Source organism: Salvia splendens, chromosome 4 (genome assembly GCF_004379255.2).
Source record: "Salvia splendens isolate huo1 chromosome 4, SspV2, whole genome shotgun sequence".
In the NCBI taxonomy this organism is placed as follows: domain Eukaryota; kingdom Viridiplantae; phylum Streptophyta; class Magnoliopsida; order Lamiales; family Lamiaceae; genus Salvia; species Salvia splendens.
In genome coordinates, this window is record NC_056035.1 from 34,223,792 (window position 1) to 34,247,156 (window position 23,365).

General features: G+C 37.7%; 1 protein-coding gene and 2 long non-coding RNA genes across 3 annotated transcripts; 2 read left to right on the plus strand and 1 right to left on the minus strand.

Annotated features, from left to right (window-relative positions):
- The first annotated feature begins 7,718 nt into the window (after positions 1–7,718).
- On the plus strand, positions 7,719–9,407 carry LOC121800343. The gene is made up of 3 exons (XR_006050481.1): positions 7,719–8,119; positions 8,212–8,342; positions 8,433–9,407. It is a non-coding gene; the product is annotated as an uncharacterized LOC121800343 (long non-coding RNA).
- Positions 9,408–9,732: 325 nt separating this feature from the next.
- On the minus strand, positions 9,733–17,443 carry LOC121799586. Its single transcript, XM_042198994.1, has 14 exons — positions 17,117–17,443; positions 16,086–16,167; positions 15,132–15,235; positions 14,514–14,640; positions 13,804–13,898; positions 13,190–13,313; positions 13,017–13,097; positions 12,426–12,524; positions 11,854–12,009; positions 11,696–11,756; positions 11,544–11,614; positions 11,287–11,331; positions 10,471–10,647; positions 9,733–10,383 (listed from the first exon to the last, which is right to left on the minus strand). The coding sequence occupies exons 1-14, from the start codon at positions 17,152–17,154 to the stop codon at positions 9,943–9,945; spliced, it is 1,701 nt and encodes a 566-aa protein (XP_042054928.1). The 5' UTR covers positions 17,155–17,443; the 3' UTR covers positions 9,733–9,942.
- A 1,283-nt stretch (positions 17,444–18,726) lies between these two features.
- On the plus strand, positions 18,727–20,066 carry LOC121798824. Its single transcript, XR_006050097.1, has 3 exons — positions 18,727–19,060; positions 19,531–19,592; positions 19,853–20,066. It is a non-coding gene; the product is annotated as an uncharacterized LOC121798824 (long non-coding RNA).
- The last annotated feature ends 3,299 nt before the right edge of the window (positions 20,067–23,365 follow it).

Below are 23,365 nucleotides of genomic sequence, written 5' to 3' on the forward strand. Positions count from 1 at the left end.
CTGACCTATCTCTTCTCTCACGCCATTTCTGTCTCAATTCTTTCTTCCCCAAATCACCTCACTTCTCGTTTCCAATTCGTCACCCCCAAATTGATACTGTCATAGGCGATTTCTCCTCTAGTCGCCGCATGTTCATCGTTGTACGTCGTTGTTCCGTCCTCTACCTCTTTATCTATCTCTTTCGTTCAACACAAAATCTCTAAATCGAGGACTCGAGCCTCCCCTGTGCGCAGGCATCGACCATCCTCCAGATCCGCCGCGCCGGTGAGCGGTAGCCAATGCCATTCGCCTGCCGAAACGGGAACACCGGTGCCGTCGGGTTCACCGCCGCCGTTTAAAGGCGTGCATCCGTCGTTACCTTGGCGGCATTTCTCAAATTTACAGTCGAAATTGTTCCAAGAGTTTTCTGAGAAAATTGTACTCCTATAACAAAATTGATGCAGATTAGAAAGTAAATGTCTACGGGAGGGGAGAGGGAGTGAACGTATTACTAGGAGGAGAGAGAAGGAAAGACAGAATTACAGAGGATGAGAGAAATTAGAGCATCTCCAATAGCACTGGACGTCAAATAGCCATCAAATAGCCTTCACACTGCCACATCATCAGCACTACAATTCTCCTGCCACATCAGCTTGCCACATCAACTGGACATCAAATAGCCCTCACATAGCCTTCACACTACCTATCCACATCACTAATAAAAATTATATAATTTAATTTACACTCGTATCAACATACGGAATTTAATTTACGAGACAAATACGGGAAATTCGAATAATACTATTAAAATTTAGAAAGTACATTAATTTTAAAAAAAAGTACAATAATTTAAAAAAAGTACAAAAATTAAAAAGTACAATTAAAAAAGTACAATATTTCTATATGGAAACATAAAACATTCAAGGATGTCTCTATAAAAGAGAGACAACCTAGAATGATTTTTGTCCCACATCGAATGTGAAACATAAAACATTCAAAGATGTCTCTATAAAAGAGAGACAACCTAGAATGATTTTTGTCCCACATCGAATGTGAAACATAAAACATTCAAAGATGTCTCTATAAAAGAGAGACAACCTAGAATGATTTTTGTCTCACATCGAATGTGAAACATAAAACATTCAAGGATGTCTCTATAAAAGAGAGACAACCTAGAATCCACATCGAATGTGAAACATAAAACATTCAAGGATGTCTCTATAAAAGAGAGACAACCTAGAATGATTTTTGTCCCACATCGAATGTGAAACATAAAACATTCAAGGATGTCTCTATAAAAGAGAGACTACCTAGAGTGGTTTTTGTCCCACATCGAATGTGGAACATAAAACATTCAAGGATGTCTCTATAAAAGAGAGACTACCTAGAGTGGTTTTTGTCCCACATCGAATGTGGAACATAAAACATTCAAGGGTGTCTCTATAAAAGAGAGACAACCTAGAATGGTTTCATAATTCGCAAGCCCATTAAATATATATGGGCTATTACGAATTTCTTGTATAAATTTATTTGTAAAAATTGTTTTTAAATATTAAAAACAATTTTCATAAATAAATAGTATTTTTAAATTTTTTTTTTAAATTCGAATTTTTAAAATTCGAATTAAAAAAAAATTAAATTCGACGCCGATTTGGCGCCGATCCGGGACGCACAATGGCGCCCGTGAGGATCGGCGTCGGAACCGGCGTCAGCGCGGGAATCGGCATGGCGACGCCGATTTCGCCGACGCCGGTTCCAATGGTTCGGCGTCAAACCGGCGTCGGCGAAAAATCGGCGTCGCGGTGGTGACGCCGGTTATTGGAGATGCTCTTAGTGACAATGAGAGAGGAGAGAGAAAATACGAGAGAAATTGATGATGACGTTGCCACGTCCCCTGTAGCTCACCAAACGCCTTAGAGCATCCGCAACGCGTCTCGGAGAGACGAGACGGCAGCGAGACGCCGATGCAGCCCTTCGTCTCGTCCCGGTCTCGTCTCGGAGGGTGGGTTCACGAGACAGCTCACCACGCGCCAGCGCCATGTGGCGCGCTGGCGATAGGCGTGACGCCCACTCGCCAGCCCGCGAGTGGGCGTCGTCATGCTGACGCAATAAATTATTTTTTTTAAATTCGATTTTAATAAAAAAATTTAAAAATTAAAAACTGTAATATTACAAACACAAATCTATTCTTCTCAATTCATCTCTCTTTTTTCTCCAATTTTCATTTCACCTCTCCAATTTTCATATCAAAATGTCTGGCGACGGAAACTCTGGCAGCTCCGGCGGCTATGACTTGAACATGTTTGGCGACTGGGGGCATGTACAATGTCTTGGGTGCTTCCGGTTCCGGTTCGTCGACGCCGGGCACCCAAGGCTCGTCGACTTCGGCGACGTACCAACCACCCTATTTTGACGTGGATGCATACTCTCGTCCCCCCGCCCTGAGGTATGGTCAATTGCAAGGATTATCCCAAATTATGGAGGATTTTCCAGCTGAACCCAGTCCGGAAGGAGGACGAGGCGGTGGAAGCTCCGGGGGTTGCGCATTCGACGCCGTGGAGGAAGAGGAGGAGGAGGTCGAGGAGGAGGAGGATGTAGGTCGTCATCCATACAGCCGCAAAGACACGATGACTCTGTTCAACGCTTGGGTCAGAGTCTCATACGATCCTATCGTCGGGAATCAACAAACCCACAAGTGTTTTTGGGAAAAAGGTCACTGACGCCTACAACGAGAACAAGCAAAAGGGCTCACGCCGCCTCACCATGAAGATGCTCTGCAGTCATTTTGACCGAGTTGACAGAGATGTCAAAAATTTTTGCGGGATCTACAAGAATGAAGCGGCGAATTACCAAAGCGGAGCCAGTGGAGCCGACATTCTGAGAGCGACTTTGCGAGTCTTTTTTACGACAACAACAAAGAATTCAAACATGTCGATGTTTGGGAGGCGGTCAAAGACGTTGAAAGGTGGGCTGGCGGTGTCCAGTCCAGCACGGGCTCGAGCTCGAAACGCACGAAGCACACGGCGGGTGGCCAATACTCGTCTAGTGAGGGCGGGTTAGGCAACGCCTCACAGGAGGTTGAGGGCACGACCACCGATGCAGGGGGCTCCTCCAGTTGGCGCCGTCGGCTGCAAGGGACCAAGGCGGCTAGGGGAGGAGGGACCGAGGTGAATCAAGCCAGACGGGCTCAGTCTTGGGCCCGAACACCCTATTGTACATGTACTTGACCGCCACGATGGCTGACACTTCCTGCATGACGCCTCCCCAATATCAAGCTCATCTTGCCGGAATTGAGTATATGGCAAGACAAATTGGTATTCCGCCTACAAGTGGCTTGAGTGCACCGCCACCGCCTTCAGGGGATGATTCGCCGGCGGAGTAGTTTTTATAATTTATATAAAATTGTTTTTAAAATTATGTATTTTAATTTTTTTTCCACTTTTTTATTATGTGTTTTTATTTTTTTCCACTTTTTATTATTTTAGGATTTTAGGATTTTAAATTGTAATTTTATTTTATTTAATGAAGTGTGTTTTTATTAATTGAATTTGTTGAAAATAAAAAAATAAAATTGAATGAATAGTTAAGAGATGAAGGGTTGCATGTGCTATCTCTTAGTTAAGAGATAAGATGAAAAGTACAGTGGGGCCCATAAATAGTGAAGAGATGAGACGGTTAAGAGCCGGCGTTACGGATAGCCTTATAATTGAAGTTGGCTAAAATCTCCACTAGTGATAACTAGACTTGCTTTTCTAGGGTTATTGAAATGTGGTCCTTGAAAACCATGTTATGAATATGATATTCCGACAACAATAGCCATTATTTTACTCTTTTTTATTATATTTTAGAAAGCAATAGATTTATTTAATGTGAAAGATAATTAAAAGCAGCAGTTTGTGTCCTTAATTCTCGCGAAATCAAGACCTCACCGGTGTGATGAAGAATAATTCGTCGGGACTTTATATATGCTTTTATTTCCATAAATTCCATCTAAGCATTAGAGTATAGTTTATGGTCTTTTGAATATTTTCAATTTAATTTATTTGTTAAAGAATTCAGTTTTCAAAAAAGTTGAAAATTGTCGATGTGATCGCATCTCAAACCACTGTAACTTGTTTTCAAGTATTTTCTCCAAGTTTGGGGCCTCTACAAAACTTAAACTTATTATATCCACTTTTAATGCTTAGGTAGAAAATTCACATAAAATTTGAATGGACATTCTATAGTTGAATTCGGTATTTCAAAATATTTTTTTATTAAGAAAATCGAAACACAAATCGTTTGGAAGTATCACTCTCATAAACAGAAAAAGGAAATAGATATAAGCGGACAGCGCATTTTGACCAAAAAGTTGTGGGTATGGATATTACACGCACGCATGTCGCACCTGATCTGTCATTGTTACTTAGAGCATCCACGATGGCAATAGGACGGTCGTAACCTAGCCACAAACTGCTCATGTCATATCATCATGACAAGCAATAGGTTAGTTATAGGCTAGCCATAATAAACAAAATTATAAAAATAACAATCACACAAAATACGGAATTCAGCTTACGACACAGATACGAGAAAATGCAATAATTTTATTTAAATTAAAAAAAAGGTACATTAAAAAAATTAGAAAATTAAAAAAAAACTAACGTCGTGCAATCCTCCGCGCCCACAACTCTTCCATTAAATCCTTTTGGAGTCGAATATGAACTTCCACTTGGCGCATGTCGGCATGTGCTTGGAGGCGGCCGGCCGATTTGAAAATGACATGCAAATCGCATATATATAGTGTTTCAAAAATTAATAAAAAAAATAAAAAATCGGCTAGCCGATCGGGAGCCTGCAATGGCGGCCAGCCGATCGGCGAGTTCATCGGCTAGCGCCCGGGAATCGGCGTGCGCTCGCCGTTTTTCTCGTCGATTTGGCGCTCGCCTGCTGCAATGGTTCGGCGAGCGGACCGGCCAGCGCCGGGAATCGGCTAGCCGGTCCGCTCGCCGCCATTGTAGATGCTATTAGAGCATCCCCATCCGTGCTCTTGCCAACGAGTACAGATGTGGGCCCGGATCCACTTTTACTCTCTGCTCTTAGGCAAGAGCACAACACCCACATCCGTACTCTTCCGCAAGGACAAGTTCAAGGGTCCCATCATTCTATTATTCAATTTAAATAAAAACATTTCCACAAAATTAAAATGCATTAAAAATATCCGGAATACTATTACAAATTACAAAAAAATTAAAAATTACATAATTAAAATCCTAAAAATTAAAAGTACATAATTAAAATCCTAAAAATTAAAAATTACATAATTAAATTCATAAAATTAAAAAAACCCACTACTCGTGGCCGAATTTCGCCAAAATGTGTTTGATTAGGTCTTCTTGTAGCTCAATGTGGGCTCGGGTATCGCGCATTGTGTTTCTTGTTTCGATCCTCTCGCCCACCGTCGTATGCACACCTCGGCGTGGGGGAGTGACTCAACTTTATTTTACCCAATTAATACCCGCAAGTGTACGGGGTTATTGTAGCATTTAGCAAGCAAGAGTATATCGTATCCCACAGAGACAATTAAGTGTAAACCTAAGTACCACGAACAAATTTCAACTACTATCCAGACAATCAGGAAATTTTGGGTTTTGAAACTAACAACTACTAAAAGCATATAAATTCAGAGATTAAATTAAAACACTTAAACAAGAAAGCAATTAAGCAAGTTGTATAAGATGATGGAGAAATATGCATAATTCCGGGATCCGATGCGCAACTCATAGTCTAACCCAATTGAAATAGATTTACCATTTAAAGTCTCCAGAATTGTTGAATCAATCACGATTATAGATTAAACCCTCTCCCGAAGTGAGAAATCTGTAGATTAGGTGTAATAATTGAAGTCCCCTTGTAATTCTTAGACTTAACTCCTAACAGTTTGATTATATTAATGATCCCACTCAAAATCTCAACTCTCCCGAGTTCTATTGAATTAATGTGTGAATTATTACTCTTTCAAGATTAAATATTTCATCTCCCGATTACTCTAAGAAACCCTAACACTCCCAATTGGTGATCAAGCAATTGATAGGAAAAAGCACAAGAATAATTCAAACAATTGCAAGAGCAAGATAAACCGAAGTCAATTGGATTAAAACTATGAATCAATGCATCTTCACCAAGAATTCTACATGAAAGATGCTTAGATACTCATGTTCATGGTAGAAAACAAACCGAAACTAAGAAAAACAATGGAATTTATGATACGAGTTACAATTGGCGGAAGAATTGAAGCTTGAATCTTCAATCGTCTTCCAAGAGTTCTTCGGAGAGAGGGAGAATGTGTGTTTGGCGGTAAGTGTAGAATAGATTGAACCCTAGGCTTTTTCTCCTTTTAATCCCCATCAAAAATCGCGTTTTTGGCATAAAAATACGCCAAAACAACGTACCCAGCCGGGTGGAATTATAAAGGGTAAATATCACCCGGCCGGGTGATGATTTTCGACCAGTTTCTGACCTTCCAGCGCTCAATTTGCGACACCCGGCCGGGTGGAATTATAGTGTAACAATTCACCCGGCCGCGTGAGATTTTCTGGACAGCGCAGTGCTTGTAAAACGACCATAACTTCTTCTACAGAGCTCTGATTGAGGTGTTTAAGATACCCACGCGAAGCTCTTTTGAAGCCGAAGATAATTATATGCATTGGGAGTTGATTGAAATTCAAAATCTCCAGTAAAATTGTCTCAAACCAAGGCTGCTGCACATCCACTTATTTTGCACATTTTCTACACATTCTTAACAAAATGGTCAACATACCAACATAATAGAGAAGTAGATATAAACACGCCTAATAATAGACGATATATGATCAAATTCATACAAAACCACCCTCTAAAACCATGTAAAATCCAAGTATGTCAGGGAGACCTCGCGGTTGAGCTTCCGGCTTCATCCTCGTCGTAAAAGCTAGCCGCCATCGGTCATTCGTCAGCTATAATCATGTTGTGCAAGATAATACATATTTACATGATGTTGGCGATATTTTTAACGTACCACAGCCGAGACGGGGCCTTCACAATGTTGAATCGGGCTTGAAGGACCCCAAAAGCTCTTTCGACGTATTTCCGAGCGGACTCTTGACGCTGCGCAAAAAGAACCCGCCTCGGGTCTTGCGGGTTGCTGAGCGTCTTCACGAAAGTCGACCACCTTGGGTAGATACCATCGGCGAGATTGTAACCCATGTGGTATGCATTTCCATTGACGGTGAAGTCGATCGCCGGTGCTACACCATTCAAAACATCATTGAAGAGTGGTGAAGAATAGAGCATGTTCAAGTCGTTGTTGGATCCGGCAATACCAAAATATGCATGTCAAATCCATATGCGGTAGTCGGCGACCGCTCCAAGGATAAGTGTTGGGCCGCCGCCTTTGTGACCGCTTAAGTGTTGCCCCCTCCAAGCAGTCGGACAATTCTTCCACCTCTAATGAATGCAGTCAATGCTGCCAAGCATACCGGGAAAACCATGGACTGTTTCGTGAAAACGAAGCAACCGTTAATAATTATCGGTGGTGGGTGCCCGAAGGAATTCCTCTCCAAAGCTGATATATAGAGGATTCTTGAATACCACCCAAAAATGTTGAAGGAATTCTTAGAGGGAGCTGAACCTACAGGCTTTATGTATCCTAGGTACTTATTATGCTTTTAACTTCATTTGTTTTTCTTGTTTTTCCATTTACCTAGGCGCAGGGACGGATCCATATGAGCATCACAAGGGGCAATTGCCCCGGCTGAAAAAAATTATTTATACTATTTTGATTATTAATTTTTAAATTTTTTGAAATATCCTCTATATATGTCCCTTCTATAATTCTTAAAATATCTTTATATGTATTTTTGCCCCATTTATATAGAATTTCTGGCTCCGTTCCTGGGCGTTTCTCTTGGGATTTTGTTATGGCTGGATCTTTATTTTGCACTATCTCACATGATGGCTTGAGCAGGAAATTTTATTGGTTTCGACATTCTATCCAATCTGTTTACAATTTTGTTTTCAGTGCTGTTGATAAATTCAAGAAGCAATTTGCATATCTCGAGGAGCATTATGGAAATGGAGCTGCCGCCCCACCCGAGAGACAGCACTAGTCATCTTTGCCTCGGTAAGCTCATTGCTGTTTATATCACACCACTGCTGCTCTGACCCCAGAAAGTAGTGGACATAGTGAAGCTTACACATTACGAACTTGATCAGGTGCAGGCCAGGTGTATTATATTCTGACTATTCGAACCCGGCACCTGCTGAGCTTGCCAATGATCTCTCTAAATGTTCCATTGAAGAAGCTGAGACACGATTTCCTGGCCAAGTCCCTCAAAATTTCCAAGGTGTGCCATAAAAAGTGGAGTATTTATCTTTTCTTTTCTTTTTTTTGGGGGGGGGGGGGGGTGCTCGACTGTTACTGATCGTTTTTGCAGCTGGGGCAGCTGCAAGGCCCGGGAAGGTGATCGGTTCAGTTCTGCGTTACAGTAATTGTGGGAGCGACAGCAGCATCAGCAGAGACTACAGAACAGAGAAAAGTAGTTAGGAATCCTGCTCAATATCTCGTTCCCGGCTCATCTTACCCAAGGAAGCACCCGAGCTGTAAAAATGAAAGGGGTGAGGATGGCCCCGAAGGATCCAATGGGATGCAGCCCAAACCCGATCTGTACGTTGGTAGAAAAGTCGATGCCCTAGGTGGAAATGGTAGCCACTGGTATTGAACTTCAAGGGTAGACGTCAACTGCTGACGGACTGATTCCATTTGCCATATTCAAGGTCGTACGAGGTCGTTTAATCAAATGCACATCCAATCTACGTTGAATTTCAGGAAAAATATGCTAACTCCTCCAATAGACTCTCTTGTTTAACTTGCAAGATGCTGAGGTAAACTAGAAATGGCTGTATAGTCAGCAATCGCCACTTCCATGAATACTTCTCCCCCCGTGCTCATCGATGTCCCTTCAGAAACAAGTTAGGCATTGGGAAGAAAGACTGTGTTTGTAATATTAATAAGTGAAATTCGAAAAATCGACATCGATTCAAGAACTCAGAGAGGAAAGTATGGCCTTTCATGTTGCGAAACTGCAGAGGTGTTCTGTGTTAGAGGACGTCCGGCTCGGACGTAGGCGACGGGCGACTGGACGTCCGCCATTGTGGAAAATAAGGTCGGATACGCCCATGCAGGTAGGACGTCGCACGTCCTCGGATATCCGCAGGACGTCCGAGTCGACGGGCGCCATTGTGGGAGGGGGGGGTCGGACGTCCGGTCGGACGTCCGGTTTTTTTTGGATTTTTTTCCCTTTTATTATGTAATTTTTCCGTATATCCGAGTCGGACAACTATGTATTACATAATTTTTCCGTATTCCGTGTCAAAATTATAATTCTGTTAAATAATTGTGATTGATTTTATTGCGGGAAGTCCTAGTGACGTGTCAGGATGTATTTTTGGGAAGTCCTAATGTCCGAGTGGGACGGGCAACCACTGGAGATGCTCTTAGCTGTTTTTCTACTGATCGCTGTCAAACTCTCAGCTGAAATACTATTTATTTCTTAACGTTTACTATTAGTTAGTTGTTATTCCTAATTATTTTGAGTGTCAAACATCTCCAGTATTTTGATTTGTGATTGAACTACTATGACAAGAAGTTAAATAATCTCTCGCCAAAATTCAACAAATTGGAAGAGTAGGAGTAGGAGTAGCTCCACTAAATAGTTATCAACAATCAAAACAAACTGAGCGAATGAATCACCATATAATTTCGAGATCAGTTAGGAGTAAGCAAATCATCTGTACAAGCCTTGGAAAGAATATTCAACCATTAGTTAGTTACAGCAAATGAAACACATCAAATTTTCAAAGTGGTACCTGTCTGCAAATGCTAACCTATTTCAGACACACTCACCACATGCAATCTCTTTCCATCACACCAACAACGACTCTACACTATCTGTTTCTGAAGATATCCCAACGACGCAACAAACCGTCGATGATATTTGTTGTGGGGTTTTTCTCCACTTCCATGGTGACTTTCGTTCGGTCAGCCATGTCGCCATCGGACTGCCTATGATCTTCTGACGGCGCATCAATCTTAGACTTCATCGGCTGGCTTGTTTCTCCTTGCTTAGGAGGTGAGGCACCAGCATTGCTCGTTGGTTTCTTTACTGTGCTTGTCTCGGCTTTCTGCGTGTCACTAGGAGAGCAAGTTTTAGAAGCTTCTGCTTCGGAAGATGATTGATTTTCAGAAGTATGCGATTGTGGTAATATTATTGATCCTTCTGCTTCGTCTTTTGGTGCCGGTTCTGGTTTAGGGAGAGAACTGCTGCCAACGCTTGATGATGGTTCCTTCGAGTCCTTCAACGACTCGAATATGGCCACCATCAACATCTAGCAGATTGAGCAATATCAGAAACCAACATTTTAACATACTTATAAAGGAGAGAACTCAAATCCAAAAACATTGCTAGTATTCACCCTTTCTTCTTCTTCAACATTGCTTGGGAAATCTGCCATCATATCAAGAGAGTACTCGACATATTCGTCATCATCTATTGATCCAGGCACAAGAGAACCATGAGGGCTATCTCTTGGGAATTCAAGGCTTATCATGTTAGAAGTCGATGGCTGAGCATCAGAGCTCCGACTCTCCACCTGCAGAAGAAATATAATTCGCTTGACTTAGGGTCAAAACTATCATTTTATTTCTTGCAAATCAACGATTTTACGAAAAAAAAGGAACCATTTCAACATGGAAATTCCACGTGGATTTCCAGTTTCTGAGTCGGACCCCAGCCGCCCCAAAAAAACAAGTAGGGTATTGATATTGTGTTGGAACTTGTCAGTCTTCATACTTGGGGATATATCATATAAAACGGCACACGGTAAGGCATAAAATGGTATTTCCCCGTTGTAAGTCTTCATACTTGGGGATATATCATATGAAACGGCAAACGGTAAGGCATAAAATGGAGAATTTAGCAGGTTCATCAGGGTTGTTATTAGAAAGGGAGAATTTAGCTTTCCCCATGCCGAGCAGTACTGCCAAGCCACCTCTTCATAATGGGGAGAGCTCGCTTGATTCTCTCCCTTCTGGCAGGAGGTGGCTAATATGGATGAATACTTCTCCATAGAAGCTCCATTCGACTCAGAAATGGAATACAAGTTCAAACTAAATTGTTAATTCCTTTGGCATTCAATTTTTGATAGAGTAAAATTATGTAGTAACGCACACGCACACGCACAAACAATTCAGAAGATACATGTAAGAGAACTTCAGAAAAAGACGAATACCTCGGAATCAGGTTGATCATCTTTGGATGAGATATCTGCTGGAACCTAGAATATAACAGCATACCAATCAGCCATTATCCAGATAACCAAAAATAGACTGCAAATACTGAAATTTAGTGATCAACTCCTGAGTTGGTTGGTGTCCATTCTTCCTTGCTCAAGACAGAATTTGAAGTGAAAGATCTTTCCGTAGAGTAAAATAATAGGTTATAGTTTGTTGACCTAATGTCTCTGAAATCTTGGAAACAGTAACTTACCACGGTTGCACTCATAGGTCTCCTAGAGCGAAGTTGCCTGATGGCATCCTCGGTGCTAGTAGCTGGCGGACCTAAATTAGACAAAACATGAACCAGTTCACATCTGCTTGAAATATGAAACTATAATCGAAAAACATCAATGAGATATGTACCAGAAGGTGAACCCAATAATTCATCTGAAAGCTCCACATCCTGGACCGTGCTCCATCTACCCTGAAGGTTTTGAAATTAGGAATGATGTATCAACATCACCTCCAGTTTAATTTAAAATTAGAGGACAAAAGTGCTGGTAAAAAAGCAAGCAGTTTACCCTGGTGAAATAGTCATTACTCAAGTCGAAGTATCTACCTCCTCCATCCTCAGGTGGTTGTAATACATTGTTGAAAAAGATACTTACAGAATCAAAATAAAACTGAGGTCGGGGAGAGTTGTGATCCCCCTCGAACTTGATAATATTCTTGTCCCCCTGAGGATCAAGATTTTGTAAATATAGAGATAGAAATTAAACAAATAGAAAATAATTTGATGATATGAGCCGGTGCTATTGTCCAAACTGAAGTATAAGACCTTTTAAGTATACTTCAATTTGACATAAGTTGAACATCAGTTGGCATGTCTTATACTTCAATCACTCGCTCTAGATAAAATATTAATCAATTTTTCCATAATTAAAAGGTCAAATTAAAGTATAAGACATGTTAACTAATGTCCAACAGCATATTCGGAAGGTTAGACCAACTACTAAGGCCCAGTGCAACATAACATGCATGACATAATAATGCATCGCCCAGTTGCAATGGCGAACCTCATCAACCAAACTATGTATGAACTATGAAGCAAAACTTTACAAAAAGGAAAATATTTACAAGGTGAAATTATTACCACATAAGCATCGAAAACACGATCAGAGTGATGGGGTTGTATAAAATCATCTTCAATGGCATGGCCGAACAGAACCGGGACAAAGCAAGACTTTGCAACCTGAAGATGAGAATAAGAGTTCCAGTTTGGTCTAGAACATAAATGGTAAAATGTTGTACTCCCTCCGTCCCATAGTAGATGTCACACTTGGGAATTGACACAAGATTTTAGGAGGTGTTATTTTGTGTGTTAAGTGGAAAGAAAAAATAATATATTTATATTAACGTGAAAGGGAACTTTTTCCAAAAAAGGAAATGTGACATTTTTTGTGGGACAAACTAAAAAGGAAAGTGTGATATCTTTTATGGGATGGGGGGTATTGTGCTAGAAGCCTAGAACACCAGGTAATGGGTATGTTTTTATTTCCGACGCAGCCTCCTGTTGGACTGTTACCGAACCCATTCTCCGAAAGAAAGGTTCAAAGAGGTTAAAGAAATTAAGATATATAACTAACACAGCATACTTGATAAAAAAAAATGTGAATGTAACAGAGTTCAGAATTACGATGGCATAAGACATAAGCGATATGGAATGAATGTTCAGATAAGATACCTTAATTGTGTTTAGCTCCATAATGTCGAATTTTGCCTTCTTCTGGATAGCTTTTCTCATATACTGGATAGCAAACTTAACCTACAATAAGAGAAAAGATAAAGAGCAGCCTGATTAGTGATTAGTAAAAGGATGGTAACCTCACTGAATCAAAAACTTACTGGTCAGCTTACAGTGAATTTGGGGAGCCGAACTTTGTATGTATCAACCAGTTCCATCATCAAATCTACCAAATCAGAGAAGGGGCTATCCAAAACCATTCCTGCAATTGAAGGATCCTCGGCTCCGTACATCAAGCTGAAAGAAGCAAATATTTCTATGTTAACTAGATGAAAGCTAGAGCAAAAAGTGAAGGAATAGTATTTAGACTTGACATATTTTAAATGACCAAAATACAGAATTAACTAGACAGCCAGATATGCTGTCCATATTCTTTCGTATTCAATAGCAGTATTTATAAAGCACATACATTAAGGAGCTTTTGGCATACAACTATTACATTCCATGTTATCTTATTTTAATCAGTCTTTACTCAAGTAACCACAATATCGTCAAACTTTTGAGCATAGTAAAGTTTCGTACATCAGGTAAATGTAAAGAAGAGCATGTAAACCACACCTCCCCACCCCCAGAAAAGGAGAGAGTAAAAACAAAAATAGATAGTTGAGGAACATAAAAATTCTGCCCGAAAGCACACCCTCAGGACTGACAAATGTAAACAGTATGCATCAGAATACATAAGGTACTCATAAATAAGCATCTCTAGAAAAAGAAACAGCATAACGACCTAGTAACAGCACCCATGGAGCGACCCCACAATCCAATGAAAGAAACATTTCCATCTGCACGTAGATAATCAACCACAGCTTTGAGATCATCTTTCTGCAAAAACAAGAAAATTAACATGAAACTCAAACACAGTAATATCTAACTTGACTAGTAGAGCCATAGAACAAGAAAATAATTAGAAACATTTTGTATTAAATCTCTGATAGGTCCAAAAATGCTATATTCTCCCCATATTGGGCGTTATATATATGTCCAAAATGTGTTAAGACTTATCCATAGCATCCACAGACAGTATTCACCTCAAGTTCTCTCATTATTCTTGAATCCATTATCATCTCTCTTCCTCATAGATAGTGAGGACCCACAAATTCCAGATAGATAAGCCTGGTTAAAAATCATCTATTTTTTATAAAAATAAAATGGACTTAATATTTAAAAGTGGCTAATATGGCTGGAAAATTTCAGTATCTGGTGTAATCAGTCTCAAACTAAACATTTAAATGTTACAAAAGTCGAAGAATAAAAGTTACTTTCAAGAAATTGGTCCTAAAACTGAGATAAACAAATCCCTGAAGATTATAGCCAGAGTAAGAAAAATTGGAAAACATGATATGTTTAGACCACCTCCATTATATTTCTTCCAGACTATTGGCACTAAAAAAGGTCAAAGAAAGCAAGCAAAGATGAGATGACTTTCAGTCCACTTACTTCATTCCAACCCAAAGTAACATGCTCCCCACCAGAGAGTCCAGAACCAGAGAAGTCCAGAGTAAAAACTGTGATGTTTGATAGTAACAATATAACAGCAGCTTCGCTGGCATCTGTACGGCAGCCACTGCAGAAAGTCCAAGACAAAGAGCTACTTTGTGAAATGAATTGGAATAAAGGGACAAACTAAACATCAAGCTTCCACATGATATGCATGGTTTCAAATATAAAGGGAGTACTGATTCATCAAGATATGTGACAATTCAATAAATGTTGGATCATAACTCGTAACCAATCAATATAGTGTTAATTGTACCTCCACCCCCCCACCCTCACATTCAAGGTTACAAGAACAAAGTTTCAACAAATTTGCTGTGTGATTCTGGGCGATGGCATGCAGAACATATAAAATCGGAGTATAACATAAAGCGTATAACATAAAGCAAGGAAACAGCAATAGCTAAAGTCCAAGAGCAAGCAGAGCTGATGGAAGACGGAACAGTAATTGAGAGTTGGAACCCAATTCAAACAAACCCTATTCAAACAAACCCAATTACGCTGATGAAAGGGTTCCGGAACTTCCACCAGAATAATTCTCCAGTTATCAGAATAACTAACCTATTTCCATGACAATAGATTACACAGGGTAGTGTACTTCCTTCAGGAGGGACAACGGGCATGTAATGGCTACATTGCAGAACATCTCCTCGGCTATTTTTAACCTGCAGGTCAAACATATCACTTTATCTCACTAAATGTTTCTGGATTGGGAGGAAAACATCATGAGTCAGACCCAATATTTGCCTATGAAACACAACCTAAAATAACAGTTAATTAATATAAGAACCTTAAATTTCAAGCTGACGAGGAAGATATAAAAAAAACAAACGACATTGATAAATGACTAATGAGAAAAGTGAAGGCTTGAAAAAAAATGAGGAAGAATAACAAATCTAAGTGTGAGCTCATGTCATGTTACAAGAAAAACCAGCTGGAAAATAAACTTTAAGCCCGATAAGCCATTGGCATGGCATCAAGAAACAGTAAGACAGTCCAGTAGCAGCAGATATAACATGTATAAACATAGCCAAGTAAGCATATGAACGTATTTGATATGGAGTGAAAGGCGGAAGTAAAACAAGAACTGAGATTCAATAAATATAAAAGAAGAACAATCCTCCAAAGAGGCCAAGATAATCCTCCGAAGAGGCCTACAGTTGATACCGTCCTAATACACTTTATTTTCCGAGATATCTAGCTCTTCTAAAGAGGAGCTATTTATAAGGATCAACCTGTAGACAAACAAAGAAACAAATCCTCAACATTTAAAGTAACCTTTCAACAATCTCCATAATAATGAAAATAATCTCAAGAGATAATGGAGATCATTAGCTTGATCTCTATCAATTGTAATCTTCAACAATCTCCATAATAATGAAAATAATCTCAAGAGATAATGGAGATCATTAGCTTGATCTCTATCAGTATTAGAACTAGTTGTGATAATATAAATGCAATGCAGGCAGCGGGGGAACTGATGTTTAATGATGGTTATATATAAGGACTGTTTACCTCCAGATCTTTCCTCTGGTACCACTTGCCTTTTAGCAAAAATTCTTGGTCTAACAAATCATTTTTTGGATTGTATTCAGCTCTGCAATCCAGATAAAGGAAGCTGAATCAGTTGGTTAGTCCATCATATGAACCAAAGAAAATAGAAAAACTAGCCAGGCCATAAATATTCTGCAGTCGTTACATTTAGAACCAGTTGAGCCAACATTTACATATATTAATTACATTATATATGTGTTATTTCTTACCCTTCAACTATAACAGACTGCATTATGTTTAAGAGTGTTCGATGCAGTACTCGAATCCCTACACAATGTTGAATAATCCTGGCTAAATCAATGCTCAAAGGAAAACAAAACATCTTTGATTGCTCCTTCATGCAAATCTAAGTTAGGGTATATCAGAATTCACTAATTAGTTAATCTCATGAAATAAATGAAACTATGTTAGCCTATGCTATAAGGGCATCAACTCTGTCAAGGATTCTCCGTTAATCATGAGTGAGATGAAAATTTTAATCCCAATTGAAGGTTTCAATCAAGCCGGAAACCTCCCCTAAAAATTAATTCTTACTCGCTAATCACTTCAAGATCAAGACTCCAAACTTTCGCTGATAATACTCATTATATTAACCAGAGAATCAATTTTACAAGAAAGTAAAATTCAGCCAATAAAAAGAAATAAAAAAACTTCAGCAGCATTCTAAAACTGGAAGTAGAATTCACAACCCAAATTCAGATACATGATTTTCGCAAATACCTAACCACCGATGCACCGAATACAAACAATTGTAAGATCAAACCAATAGTAGTCAAAATTAGTTAAAAAGAAATAAAATTCTCATAAAGGTGGGATGTATACAATTCCCACTACCAAAAATGCACACACAATTCCGACAGTAAATCCAATCTCTCTCACACACGCATGAAAATAGGCAAAATTCACATCAGACTTTGAAAAAAGATTGAAACTTGAAATCATTAAACAAACACAAATATTGCTGTAGAATTTTCAGATTTGATTTTTCTCACCTTGGCGGTCTTATAATGAAGTTGATGAGCTGTTCCATTAGAGATTCAAGCAATCAAGATCTTTCCTGACCACCCCCTTCACTCTTCTTGTCGAATTATAGAAAACAATATACGAAATAAATCATGCAATTGAAACATAAATCGCGATATACAAGTATGTATGTGTGTATCGTCACAGATTAGAAAATGGCTCAAAAAGCAGCACAGTTTCTTATAGTATGACGTTTCTATTTCTTCTCAGAAGAGAGAGGCAGAGAGAGAGAGATTCGAACTGGAATCTGGCTCTTCTGATTTTGTTTTTTTGTTGTTGATTTCTGAAATCAGAAAGAAAAAGAAAAAGCATGAAACGTTTTAGGAAATTTCAGTTTGACCTTGCAAGTTGTGTTGATTTATGTTTCAAGTACAATATTTATTTTTCCTTATTTTAACTGTCATTAAATAAGGATTTCTGGTCTAATGAAAATTAAATTTTGATATCACATTCATCTTAGTTCTTTATGATAAGTTTGGATTGATTAATTTGCAGTCTCATTATTGATTAATGGATAAGTATAATCCAACCAATTTAACATAATTTATTTAATTAATGTTTTTATTTAACTGATATTTTTTTTATTGTGTTACTTGTGTAGTTGTGTATACGTCAACGTAATATCCACAAGGCATTTCCCATTAAATATATTTGTGAATTACTACGTTAAGTCATAAATGTTGTATTTATTTTGTACGCCACATTCTATTTCTTCATTTAATAAAATAGCACTTTCATTTTATTCAGTTTTAGCATTCTCATTCATTTCGGCAGCCAATAAATTGAATAAATGTCGCTTTTCTATATAGAATATAGTATAGTAAAGTACAAATAACTAAATAAAAATAATACTGTAAGTATGAGTTTTGAAAAAAAAAAGAATGTGATTAAGTGACTGTTATTGTGTTTGTAGTGATACAAGTGTTAATTGCTGGGAAATAAATTAGGGTTTCAAAATTGAAAATTCAAAAGGGATGTTGCTGTAAGCTTCTAAAAATGGTCCCAAAATTGCAAGAGAATGTCGCCTACAACAATCTCTGATTACATGTTTAGTTGCTTGCTCTTAGTTCCACACCTGCCATATATTAGCATGTCATATTTTTATTACTACTAGTTTTTTTTAATATAGTGTCACTATAATGTCAAATTAATCCTTTAATTAACGGCATCAACATGTCATTATCTGAATAGTAGGAAAAAAAGATTGTAAATTTAATGAATTCATGAGTAGATAATTCAAGATCTTGAAGGGTCTTCCGAGTAAAAGTTTATAAGTTTCGTTAATATGGGTAGAATAATTAAAGATTATGAAAGGGTTTTTTTTCTCTCTTTTTGGTGTTGGGGGTAGGGGTGAGCAAAAAAACCGAAAACCGAATATCCGAACCGAACCAAACCGAAATTTTGAAATTCGGTTCGGTTATTTCGGTTTTTCGGTTCGGTTCGGTTTTGAAAATATAAAAATTTCGGTTTTTCGGTTCGGTTCGGTTCGGGCGAAGAAAAAAACCGAAAAACCGAATAACCGAATTTATTTAATATAAATATAATAAAATATATATATAACTCTAACCCTAAAAAAATTTCTGCATCCATTTCCAATCGGCCTCTCCGCCTCCATTCTCAATTTCTCCACCTCCATTCTCAATTCTCAATCTCTCTTCCTCCACTCTCAACTCCGGTTTCCACTCTAAGTCTCTAACCCTAAAGGCTAAATCTCACGAGCTCTAAGCCTCCAACAGACTCGGCAAGTTCCTCACGCTGCTCAGGAGCATGAAGAACGGCTCCGACTTCAATTTCTCCGAGCTCAAATTGCCGCTCCACGCCGGCACTCACGTCGACGCGCCTGGCCATTTCTACTTCGAACTACTCCGAACAAGGCTTTGATGCCGATACCCTTGACCTCAGAGTACTCAATGGTAACCATTCTTCAATTCACTCTCTGTAATTGCTGATTTCCACCTCGAATTGGATTTCTACACTGCAGATTTGGTTAGGCTATCACTTTGAATCTACTATGCGTAGTTATGATCTCTGTTTTTAGCAACTCAACTAGCAGATTAGTTTCTCCCAAATCGGTTTACTAATTTATGCTTAATTGGATCTGGAATTTTAGGTCTCATATATTTATAATAATATTGCCATCTGATTTCCTTGTTGTTAGATGAACAGTTTAGGAATTCGAAGTATATTTCACCTTATTTATGTGGTCTTACTTATGAAACTTGCTCTCGGGCTAACGAGTCAAATGCTGTCAAGTGAAGTTAGGTTGCTTCAGCTAAATGAGCTTTAATAACTTCTGCATTATCTGGATTTGCTGCATTTGATGGTTTGATTGCTGTATCTGCTTGAAATGGTTTGTAATGGCATGAATTTCACATTTGGGCAGGTCCTGCGTTGCTCGTAGACATTCCCAGAGACAAGAAATTCCCAGAGACAAGAATATTACTGGTATGCTTAGCTTGAATTCTAGGTATTTAAAAATGAATATTGCAAGTATTGAAGCTGAATTCATATGCTTAAATTAAGTGTTATGATATTTAAAAATTGGATGCTTCCCTTAATCATCCAGATCTGCTGCCCCAGATTCAAATTTTTTTTATTCTTATTTTCTCAACCTATCTACTGTTAGTAGCATTTCCAGTTTCCTTATACATTCATATATTCTATGCTTCATTGTACATTAACTTATGTATTATTTTGTATTTCAGATTTTACGAAGTTGATTCAAAGCTTATGATAAAAATTATGGCCAAAAGATATGGCCAAAGCTCATCCCGTGGAACGAAGAAGATTGAAGACTTGGGAATGGATTTACATTGTTAATTTGTTATAATATGTTGTAAATTAATTAGATATCATGAAACTTTATTTTTTATTATGTTTTGGTGGATGTTATTTGTGTTACTATGATTTTTTGTGTTATTTTCGATTTTAAGTTTTTAGGCCTTTTAAAATTGCACAAAATTTCGGTTTTTCGGTTTATTTCGGTTTTTTAAGTTCGGTTTTTGGTTTTTTCGGTTTTCGGTTTTTCGGTTTTCGGTTTCGGTTCGGTTTTGATTTTAGCCTAAATTCGGTTTTTCGGTTTCGGTTCGGTTTGGGTGAAAAACCGAACCGAAACCCGAATGCACACCCCTAGTTGGGGGTGACTTTCAGTATGCAGTTTTGATCTGACCAGCATTAAACAAATGGATATAAAATTAGGTTTGAAACTTGTACTAGTAATTAGATACATTTAGTTCACCATGGCCCAATATATCAACTTCTTGTTATATTTCAATTCGGCCTGAGCAAAAACCGAATTTTTGATTAATCGAACGACCTAATTCTATAATTTAAAGATTGAGGGCTTGTACTCGTTAGCTTCCTTTTTTTTATTTTAAATATAGTAGTGTATATCTTAGCATCTGTAACTAGGGGCGGAGGGAGGGTGGGGCCAGGGGAGCCCATGGTCCCCCCACTAATTCTTAAAAAACTTAGGGGTATTTTAGTAATTTCACAATAATTATAATTTATAATAAATATAATATTAGAGATAGGTTTCAGCAAAATATATATGAATCGTGCCTCTTAATTTAGCGTATTCATTCTGCCGTTCCAATCCAAATCTGAATTTAGCGTATTCATTCTGTCGTTCCAATCCAAGTCTGAATTTAGCGTATTCATTCTGTCGTTCCAAGTCTGAAATCTGGTAAACTAGAACTAGGTATATTCAAAACTCAAATATAATTCAATTAATTTTTCTACATAGGTTGTTTTTTTGTTTGGCTGCAATAATAATTCAAAGGGGGAGAAAGAAGATAGCTTATGTAATTCAATGGCTACGGACTACGGTGGTTCTGTAGTTGGAATTTTATAACTCCAATTCTTTATTTGATGTGTGTGTTAATAGTTTTGCATACAGAAAATATCAAATATTTTGAACTTAATCAGTGTTGACTATTTTTGTAGGTATATGGATCGTTATTTCAAGAAACTTTCTTCCGTTGATTCTTCATCAGTTGAACATTCACTTATTCAACCTCAAGAATTATCGAATGAAGATAAAAGTAAGGTTGATTTTCTGCATTTGATTTGGAGAAGCTGCTTCGTCTTGCACGGTATTATCCTTCTGAATTTTCTGAAGTTGCTTTGTCCGAGCTTAAAAGTCAACTTGAGAACTTTATTTTCGATGTGCGCATAGATGAAAAGTTTTCACAAATATCAGGAATCAGTGGTCTTGCTCAAAAGATGGTTTCTACAAGGAAACATGAAGTTTTTCCAATGGTTTATTCATTAGTTAAGTTGTCATTGATCTTACCAGTTGCCACTGCATCAGTAGAAAGAGCCTTTTCAGCAATGAAGATCATCAAGACTTCTCTACGTAATAGCATGGGAGACCAACTATTGAATGATTGCTTAGTTCCTTACATCGAAAAGGATGTGTTTGTTAAAGTTACCAATGAAACTATTATGCAGCGGTTTCAGAAGATGAAGAATAGAAGACAAATGTTATGATGTGATTGCATTTGACTTTTACATTTTGAACCTTATAATTTAATTTATGTAATTTTTTTTTAAGTTTAATTTTGGACCCCCCATTATGAAATCTCTGGCTCCGCCACTGCATACCGCATACCGTACCGGAAATTACGATATGTCAAAATTCCATACTGATACCGTACCGAATTTCCGGTATATCGGAATTCCGGTATGATAATTTTTTATACCGTTACCATACCGTACGGTATACTGAAAAAAAAACTATTGTATCCAAAATATTTATAAATGTAATATATATATTACATAAAAATTTTTTTAAATTTTATTTAATATAATATATATAAATGTAATATACATTTTTTAAAATTTAATATAACATATATCCAAAATATTACATTTAAATTTTTTTAAATTTTAGAGAATTCTATTTTTAAATTTTTTTAATATAATATATATATAAATGTAATATATATTATAACATATTTAATATTAATATATATATATAATAATCTATCGGTATACCGGTATACCGCGGTATAGAAAAATTGATACTGTTACCGTACCGAAACACTGTGGTACGGTATCATACCGTACCGGAAACTGCGGTATACCAAAGAATCGGTATTTTCAGTATTTTTTTCGGTACGGTAAGTCCGATATTTCGGTATTTCGGTATAATTTCCCACCCCTATATGTAACAATTTCACTGGTGCTACACATGTTTAAGTTTTGTTCTTTTGATTTTAATTGCGTGAATTTAATGAATTATTTTGTGTGATCTTATAATTAAATTGATGCACTATTTATTAGCACTAAAAATAGCTGCAAGTTTACAGGGTAGATCTAGTATAGCTAAAGGTCAGTACCGGGATATCGAACACATGGAATAAGATTACAACTGGCTATCATATACTAGGCGACATATACTATTTAAAGACACAGATGTTTTTTTTGTTTGATTTTATTAAACTAGACTGAAAAATAAATAAACAAATAAAAAGAAAGCATATAAACAATGATACAAAGTAGGCATAGGAATGTAGAATATTATGATCCAAAACACAATCGACTTTCTTGAATTACGGTCTCTAGAGTTATTAAGTCGGTCACTCAACTGGATTAAACCACCTCCCGATGTGAGAAATCTTTAGATTAGGTGTTGAAATCAAAGTCCCCTTTAAATCTCTAACATCTAACTCCTAAAAGATCGTTAAGACCAATGACCTCACGTGAAACCTCAACTCTCCCGAGTTCTGTTGAATTAAAGTGTGAATTATCCATTTTCCAAGTCAACTATTTCGTCCCCCGAGTACTCTAATCAACTCTAACATGTATTCAAGAGGTAGCTAATCAATTGAATATAGAAAGCGCAAGGATAAATCAAATAACTACAAGAGCTAATAAGGAAAATCAATCGAATATCTTCACAAAAAATTCCACAATTGATGTTTAACTCATAGACAAGTAAAAACTACAAATAAAGTACGAGACATGAAAGAAGTTGATAAAACCCAAGGTTGAATCTTCAATCTTCAGTCTTCTATTGCCTGGATCTGCAGAACTCCGCTCCAATGGAAGATGGATGAATTTAAGGGTGGAACATAGAATGGAAGAAGTGTAGAGAGTGAGAAGGATTGGAGGCTCTGAGATAAAAATTATGAATTAGGTTCAGAGGTATTTATAGGCTGGAAAAATGTTTATTTTTGATAAATTTCGTGCCCTACAAGAAATATGAGAGATTT